At 43.6% G+C, this 9,447-nt stretch overlaps 1 protein-coding gene across 3 annotated transcripts in view; it reads left to right on the top strand.

Annotated features, from left to right (window-relative positions):
- The window catches only part of Kif13a (kinesin family member 13A), a 181,939-nt gene that overhangs the window by 65,308 nt on the left and 107,184 nt on the right, over nt 1-9,447 (top strand). For all 3 annotated transcript variants that reach the window (XM_029468210.1, XM_021179807.2, XM_029468211.1), the window contains exon 3: nt 2,839-2,851. In XM_029468210.1, the coding sequence (XP_029324070.1) occupies nt 2,839-2,851 (13 nt within the window). The remainder of the gene's footprint in view (nt 1-2,838; nt 2,852-9,447) is intronic.

The following is a 9,447-nucleotide window of genomic DNA, read 5'->3' as shown; positions in this document are numbered from 1 at the left end:
AAAAAAAAAAAAAAAAAGAATGCTCAGCGTATATGGTGTATGAGAAGATGGTTTTCTTCTGTAAGGAGTCCGTTTTCTAGACCAGACACTGAGTCCGAGTGGGTAGCCACCCATGCGAGTGTGGCTCCCCTTGCCCTGGTGCCCAGCGTCCATTCATCGGTAAGCCATTCTCCATCACAGCATAGACAGAATCAGCCCGGCTTACGTTGGTTTTCCAAGATAAGTTTCTCTTCCCAAGCGACAGGAGTGGACTTTGCAAAGCACCTAGAAGGACAATATGGGATTGTTTTTTTTTTTCTTTTTCCCCAAGAGGCATGAAAAATATCCTCTTGGAATATCAGTGAAGGCAGGCAGGAAGGAGAGGGGTGTTTGGGCCAGCTAAGTGAGTACAACTGGCTGCAAACCAGCACACGGATCCCTTGCTGCTAACCATGAGTGCTGTGGGACTGCAGTGGGAGCCATGCTAGGATGACCCTGGAGGACTCCGTGAGGTTCCATTTCACCCGTCTCACCTCATTGGGTTCAGTAGTTCACTGTAGTTACACGGGACATTGTGCGGTTGGTCCTCTGTAGAGTCTATGTCCCCTAGATTCAACAGCCTGTACTGACCATGTAGACACTTAACGATTCAGTGCAGCACCTATTTACCTAGCACTTATGATGTGAGGTGGTCTAGAGAGGGTTTAAGTCGGTAGGAGGAGGATGTGTATAGGCTATATGCCAGCACTGTACCAGTTTACATAATGTATTGAGCATTCGTGGATTTGAGGATCTAGCCCCACGGATACTCAGGACTGATGGTATTAGCTTGGTACATGGTGTTTCATGGGATGGCCTAAAATAACCTGAGTGACTTTCCCTTGTCAAATAAAGCAGTGGTTTAAAGAACATAAAAATAAAATAAAACAACATAAAATAAAATAAAACAAAACAATAAAGCAGCAAAAAAAAAAAAAAAAAAAAAAAGGTTTCCTCAACAGTACAGTGCACAAAGCTCTCCTTATGGCCCCTGCACAGAGCAGCTGCATCCAGTGTTCTCTGCAGAAAACTCAAGCTTTGGGTAGAAAATGAAACTTCTGGCTTTCTTAGCATTAAAAACACCCGTGTGTTTTTAGCGTGACATCCCCACAGCCTGTCTTGTCTGGATGGGCGGACTCGCTCATAGGTTCAGACCGGCCTCATAACAGCTAGACCAGACAAAAGACTAGACGTCAGAAGTGGAATCCCCACTGTCGTAGGCATAGGCGTCCAGGCTGATTTCCTTCTGGCTAATTCATGGGGTTCCAGGGCTACGCTGCCTCTGCTTCCACACGGGTGGAATGTCTTGGTTTTCTTTGCTTGCGTTCAGAAGTGTGGAACTGCCCACCTGTCTGAGTCCATGGGCTTTCTCCGCCTCTGAGCTCTGGATGTTTCAAGGGGCCCTCGAAGTTCCATGGAGATCGTTGAACCTGGTGCTGGAGACAATTCAGTGAATTTAAATTACATTAATTAAGCCCTCTCCCCTTCTTGAGACATAGTCTTGCTGTGTAGTCCTGGCCGCTCTGGAATTGACGTAGACCAGGCTAGTCTCAAGCTTGGGCCGGTCAGTCCCCCTGCCTCTTGACTGCCTCTCTGTACCTGGGCACAGGGAGGGTGTGCTCCACCACACCGCAGCAGAGTCTTCTGAGCCCCATGATTCTGACTGCTGTGAGTGCCCCATTTCTCGGGAGTTATTTCACGTTTATGAATAGTTATTATAAGAGTATCATCAAGAACAATTACATCAGGAAAGCCTAGGATCGCATACCCTAGAAATCAAAATCCAGGTCCCGAATTTCACATGGAAGGAAAATATTTGCAAAGTATGCCAACCTCATGTTTTCTTACGTTGGAACCTTCGCTTTTTGATGTTTCCTTTGAGTATAATTTCAATCGTTTCTGAATTGTTAACCCGCAAAAACAAATATTGCAGATCTGGGGCGGAGGCTCAGTGGTAGACTCTTTTCCTAACATAATCAATCCAACCTCTAGATTTGATTTTTTTCAGCACTGAAAAAAAATTAATATTTACCAAAAGTCTTATTGTGTGGTTGATTTTGGGAGGAGGGCAGAATTTGTTTTGAAAGTTCGTTTTCAGTGTTGAAATAGGTAAAACTTGCTATCTAGAACCATGTGTTAAAATCTGTACCTTCATGTATATTAGAGTATATTTGCCTAACAGTGGAAAATATGTATATATTTCAACACTAGCTTACGAAAGTTTATATCTAGGTTTGGGGATGTAACTTAGTTGGGTGGACAAGACTGGATATGTCCAGGGTGGTTTGGCCCTAATGTAGCTCAGGTGATAGGGTGCTTGGCTGTCACGCATGAAGCCCAAAGTTTGGTCCCCAGCATCACAAAGTCGGCTTTAGTGGTACCTGCCTATAATTGTAGCAATCAGGTGACAGAGACAAGAAGGTCAGAAGTTCAAGGTCATCCTACGTCATCCTCCCAGTTCAAAGCCAGCCTGAATTACATGAAACCCTGTCTCAAAGAAATAAGGTGGGAGCCAGGAAGGAGATTAACGTGTAAGGCTGGTTTAAAAGAACCCAGCTCTGTGCAGGATGGTTATAGTGCCTCCTTCACCACCGTTTCTTAAAACCATTTGAAACAGCCCCTATGCACGTCTGCATCGAGAGCTTGATCACCACAGGCAGCTAGCTTTATGTGACCTCCCAGATCCTATTGCAAAGTTGCTGAATTTGTTTTTTGTTTTTTTCTTTTCTTTTTCTCTTTCATTGTTTCCCTCTGATGTGGCCATTGTGTTGACAACCTTCTGTGTCCGCGCTATTGAATTTTTTTCTTTTCATCGTGAAGAAAACCTCCCAAGGTAAGTGCTGGCGTGGAACTGGGTATCAGCACTGACTTAGTACACAGTACGATCCCAGCTTGTCACGGGAACCTGTGGGTGACTCCTGGCCACCGAGGAACTAAGTCTTGCATTCTGATTTAAAATTTAAGCCTGAATCAACCCTGAGTTAAGTGTGTTGGCCCTGCTGGAAGATCAGCATGTTACTTACCCTCTGTTGGCAATGTTCCTACCCACTGTTACACTCTCAGAAGATGACTGAGCCTGTAGACCTGCATGCCAGGGAGTTCTGGCCTGTTGATCTCTAAAGGGAGGTTAGCAAGAAGAAACAGGTGCTGGCTCATGGCCTAAGAGTGGAATAGCTGCGGTGGTTGGCATAGCTGTTTTGGCTAGTTATGTCAACTTGACACAAGCTAGAGTCATTTGGGAAGAGGGACTGCCAGCTGAGAAAATGCCCCCATCAGACTGGTATGTAGGCAAGTCTGTAGGACATTTTCTTAATTCATAATTGATATGGAAGGCCCAGCCTATTGTAGGTGTTACCACCCTTGAGCTGGTGGTCCTGAGTTCTATAAGAAAGCAGGCTGAACAAGCCATGAGAGCAAGCCAAGAAGCAGCGTCCCTCCATGGCTTCTGTATCATCTCCTGCCTCCAGGTTCTTATACCTTTCCTTCCCTGGATCATAGACTTCAAATTGTGACCTGAAACAAACCCCTCCCTTCCCGTGTTGCTTTTGGTCATGGTGTTTTACAATGGCAATGACTAAGACAGTGGTCTTTCTAGAAAGCAGAAGAATAAACAGGTCCTCGGGAATAAAATTTGATAACTAGTTACAAACTTATCTTTCTGTCTTGCCAAGAAGAGTTAATACCTTTGGAAAGGTTTTCCACAAGTTCAGATAGACCACCCATACTGATTCTGTGTGCTGGGTCAGAGCTCTTTGCTAATTACAATGACTGCTAATTAGAGCTGTCCCCGCTGCCTTGGGCAACTTTTGATGACATTTTTACTGATGGAAACCCCAGAGGCTCAAGAATAAATGGCATAGTCCTGAGAAGGTATTTGAGTGACTAGTCCTGAATAAATGAAAGTGCATTTATTATCAGGGAGCACTTTGCTACGTATTAGAGAGATGTTTAGTACCACAAGTCACTAGGAAACTGACCAACCCTGGGTAATAACAATGATCAGAGCCATGCTATCTAAGGTAGAATTAGGGCAAACTCGTTCTCCATGTAGTCAGAATGTAGGACATATGACAACATGGGAGAAGAGACAGGCTTACTTCCCCTGGGGCTATGAAGATACCTCTAACATAGCTCTTGGATTGTGGAAAACTGATAAAATGTTATTTCATGCCATATATTTATTGAAGGCATCATTCATATTATCTTTGGCACTAAGAGTTTGAACTCCAGCAAGGAAGGCATGCGTTGAATAAATAATAGGAGGTGTCTCAAGAAAGAGGAAGTGGCTAATGTTTCAAAGCGAGCTGAGCTGGGCATTATGGTCAGATCTGGAGGATCCTGACAGTTGTCCCTGAGTAATGGCCGGGATGATGATAATCCATAGAATCTACAGTCTTGAAGGTTCCCTGCTGTAGGAGGAGATATATGTTTCTTTAGCTATCTGTGTCTTTCTTTGCTCCCAGAAGTTTCAAAGTAGATCGTCATTCAGGTAATAAGATAACCGTGTTTCCCACAAAGAAAGCCAGTGTGTTCCCGGGACCATTCCTCCTGTGGCCAGTCAGAGAAGGAGAAGTATTAACGTTGACAAGGCACAAGAAAATTGTAACAGCCGTTACTACTTTTTACACAGAATACCCTAGTACGCCGGAGTGTGCTAGAGATCATTCCTAAGAATGGCTATGAAATTCTCCAAAGTAGTGTTACATCATCTTATTACAAATATACCGGTAAAATACTCCATAGCCGATAATCCACCTGTATAATGTACATTTGGGAAGCCTAAAGATCGGCCTGAAACCAAGAAAGTGGTAAGGCAAAGTAAAATATATTAAAGACACAGAAGTAGGCTTGTAGGGACTGTATGTATTGAAGACAAGTGGGGAAAACCAAAGGTACTGTTAATGCTTTGTAAGATGATGAGATTTGGGCGTCAGTGATCAGAGGCCTCAGGGCAGATGGTGATTCACCTTAACAAATTACTAAGCAGGAACAACTTTATATGAGGCAGCCTTCGTCTCGGTGTTGTGATAGTGGTAAGCTGGGTGTGTGTGATATGAAATCAGTTATGCTGGGACCATTGGAACAAAATATGTGACATTCATAGGATGGGAAGATCCTGTTCGGACCTTGCAGTCAGAAATGACATACTAGGGGACCAGGGTCACCTCCTCTGTCAAGTTCAACTGAAAAAACTTAAAGCCTGTGCTTGGGATACAAATCTGAGTTCAAACCCCAACATCTACTCATGTGGTGAAAAGAGAAACTGGACTGGAGTCCCAAACTCTGACTTCCACAGGCACACCCTGTGGTTCATGTCCCCACCCAGATGGATAGATGGATGGATGGATAGATGGATGGATGGATAGATGATAGATATATAGGTAGATAGAGAGATACATATATATATACATATATGCATGCATACATACATACATGCATACATGTGATTACAGGTTTTTAAGCCTGTGCTGGAAGGAGCTGGAGATACATCAGGGCTAGTAAGGGATAGATTACTAGACCAAGGCCCAAAGGCCCCCAGAAATGTGGAGAGACAAATCTAATGTTTTATGTGTAACACTCAGGTACAAACAGCTTTGAGGCAGAACAATGTTATAGGCAGCTTAGTGGGGCAGGCCGAGGTATGGGGCTCATTCATGTCCTGCAAGAGCCGAAGTCCTTGCTAAACTCCCGGTACTAGAGTCAGGACGTGGGTTGAGACCAGGCCTTGGGTGGCACGTAAAGGTAAAACAGGAGAGTCCGCTGTCAGGTGGATCCTGTCAGGTCTAGAGTCACAGTGTCACAGTGTGGTGGCACTTTCCTGAAATACCAACTCTCAGGGGCTGGAGCAGGCCAACCTGGGCTACATAGTGAGAAAACATAGCCTATACTGCCAGCACTCAGGAGGCAGGAGCAGGAGAATCGCCATAAATTCAGAGTTACCCAGGTCTGCATAGCCAGTCCAGACCAGCTGGAGCTACTTGGTGAGACCCTGACCCTGTCTTAGAAACAAAGGAATTAACAAAAACCAGTAACTAAAACAAACACACACACTTCCCAATCCAGGAAGTCGCAAGGACTGAAGTCATAATAAAGCAATTCCAGGATTCAGGTACCTGAAATGCTACAGGAAGAAACAGATGTAATTCTATGTCTTTAAGGATTCCACAGGCATCTTTAAAAACATCATCTTAACACTGAGGGTGTGTCTCAGTGGCACTAATCTAGTGTGCACAAGTTCCCAGGTTCAATCCCTGGCAGTACAAAACAGCAAAAAACACCAAGTGAAACACATATTCAGAGATAAATTCTTACTTACTTACACAAGTAAGAATAGAGACCCACAAAGGCTTCTGATACCAAAGTGTTAGGTCCAGACTTTAAACGCACTTGTTATGTGTAAGGAGATTGAAAAAAACAGAAAAGTCAGATTACACAATGGTAGCAAGAAATGGATATTGCATAATTCAAGAAACCAACAACCCATTACAAATTCTCAGTCTGAAAAGTCCAAAGCCTACATTGTAAGGTTAGTGTTAAGATTCTGTAGCAGATGAGATCAGGCGGTGAACACTGGATGGTAGATGATATTAAAGGGTTGGAGACAACTGAAGACCCACTTTTTAAAAAGTAAACTCAGACCTTCCATTCTTCAGAAAAATCAGTGTAAACTGCAACTCTGGGACACTGTCAGAAGGTAACGGGGCGAGGTGGCCATGGCTCTCTGACAACCTTTCACAGGTGACACTGAAAGCAAAACATAAGAGAAAACTACGCAGTGCTCTTGTAGGATGTACTCCTCTGCCAGGGACTGCGTTAAGTGTAAAGACAAGTGGTATGCTGGGACAAACATTTAGAAAATAATCCAATAAAGGATTTGTATCCAAATTATACCAAGATCCCTCAAATCCAGAGAAAGAAAGAAAGAGAGAGAGAGAGGGGGGGGAGGGAGGGAGGGAGGGAGGAAGACAGACAGACCAATCTCAACTTAAAACTGGACAAAAATATCTGAATAGACATTTCTCCAAATTTCAGCACAGCTGTCTGAAAGCAAATAAGTAAGCTAATAAAGGCAACATCATGTCATTAGAAAATCCACATTAGGGTCTGGAGAGATGGCTCAGGGGTTAAGAGCACCAGCTGTTCTTCCAGAGGACCTGAGTTCAATTCCCAGCAACTACATGGTGGCTCACAGCCATCTGTAATGGAATCTGATGCCCTCTTCTGGTATGTCTGAAGACAGCTACAGTGTACTCATGTGAAATAAATAAATACATAAATAAGCATCTCAATATCAGCATCTTTAAAAAAAACCTAGAGAGAGAGAGAGAGAGAACTCACATTAAAGCAATGAGATATCACCACACAATATAGGATGCCTAAAGTCTCCAAATCTCACAAAATTGAACCGAAGGCTGGGCAGCAACAGGAACTCTGCCATCCTCACTGGCCAAATGAGGCAGATGGTGCAGGCACTCTGGAAGACAGCCCTCAGCCTCTGAAGAACCTAATTATCTTTTTACCATGTGACCCCAGGGATGGAGCCTCTAGGTATTTCCCCAAGCCAACTGAAAGTTTGTATCTACTGTGCACAAATGTCTGTGACAATATGAAAGCCATGATGACTCCCAGCAGGAGACTGGATAAAGAATCCTGGTATACTCTCTTGATACAGTATCATTCAAGGACAGAGGAGAAATGAGCTACCCACCCCCACAGACGGCACAGGGGAACCTTCCCTGCATGTTAATAAGTAGAAAAAGCCAACCTGAGAAGGTTAGACGCTGTGCTCTAAGATCCCATTATTAATCGATGGTATTCTGGAGTAGGCGAAAATACATGCCAGTAAAAAAGTGTCTACCGCTCTACGACCTCTACAAGCAAGGAAAGACAGACAGGTCAGCTGGAGCAGGGCGTGCCTCCTTTTTGATGGACAGAGCCACAGGCAGAGAATGAGCCCCCCAACATAAATTAGTATGTAGCTTATCTTTTGGATTTGTCTGTCTGGTAAGTTCTGAATGGAGAAGTGTTTATCTCAGATACTGTCCACCTGCCTGCCTTTTAATAATCTGCCCTGCTGAACACTCTGGGGTGTTTGTGGGAGCAAGGTCTGTTTCACTCAAGAACGATAGCCCTTTAGACAAACATGGAGAGACACTGGTTTATACACCTGTAGGTTAAGAAGAAAGCCTTTGTTTTACAATCATCAGGGTACGAGAGGTGTGTCTGTCTGTCAGAGTGCAAAGGTTGTATTGCGCTTGCTTCTTGGCGGAGCCATCCTTTGATAAGCTTGATTTGGGCGGGTACTGGTATACAAGGAAAAGGAAGGTTCTTCTATCCACTCTGCTTTGTTGGGTAAGATAAGAAGAAGGAGGCATTTGGGAAGAAATAAAAATACCGGCTAATCATTTTGTTTAGGGCATCTTTGTTTTTAGTCAGTTTGTTCATTGTAAATGTATGAGCAAACAATACCTTATAGCGTTATGTATAATTCATTTTAATATTTCAATCTTGTGAATTAAATTCATTTTCAGTTTTTTCAAAACATTGTGAAGAGGCTCCAACGCAGGGCTTCACACATGCCAGGCACTCGCTTTAGCAGCGAACTGGGCCCCTGCCCAAATAGTTCTCTCTCAAAGGCCACGTCGTTTAAAGGCGCTCACTGATGACCCAGCTTCAGTGGTATGTGTATGTAATACCAGTGCTTGGGAGTTCACGGCAGGAGATCAAGAGTTTGAAGTTAGCCTGGGCTACGTAGTAAGATCCTGTCTCCGAAAACAAAACCACCAAAAGCTGGTTTTATAAACATCTCTCAGGAAGGAAGGAGGGAACCTGCACAGCGCTGCTACCTGAGATTTGGGTTGGTTCCGCTGTCTGGTCTTTGGTTCTATGATGATCTCCTGCTGCTTCTTCTGTTCTGCTGAGACTAAAGTACTGGGCCAGGCTTTTGAGCATGCACTCTGTGGCTCCCAGGGCTTGAGCTGTGTAGTAAGTATAAAACACACAGCTGATTTCTAAGGTTTCATACAAGGGTGAGCGGAAAAAGTGTAGCACAAATAGTTTGTGCTATACTAAAAAAAAAAATGTATATACTAGGTTAACTAAAATACTTTACTGATGCTCCACTATGTTCATAGCAGCCTTATTTATAATAGCCAGAAGCTGGAAAGAACCCAGATGCCCCTCAACAAAGGAATGGATACAAAAAATATGGTACATTTACACAATGGAGTACTACTCAGCTATTAAAAAGAATGAATTTAGGAAATTCCTAGGCAAATGGTTGGACCTGGAGGGCATTATCCTGAGTGAGGTAACCCAATCACAAAAGAACACAAATGATATGTACTCACTGATAAGTGGATATTAGCCCAGAAACTTAGAATACCCAAGATATAAGTTATAATTTGCAAAACACATGAAACTCAAGAA

Source organism: Mus caroli, chromosome 13 (assembly GCF_900094665.2).
Source record: "Mus caroli chromosome 13, CAROLI_EIJ_v1.1, whole genome shotgun sequence".
NCBI classification, from domain to species: Eukaryota; Metazoa; Chordata; class Mammalia; order Rodentia; family Muridae; genus Mus; species Mus caroli.
This window is presented reverse-complemented; position numbering and strand designations above follow the sequence as displayed.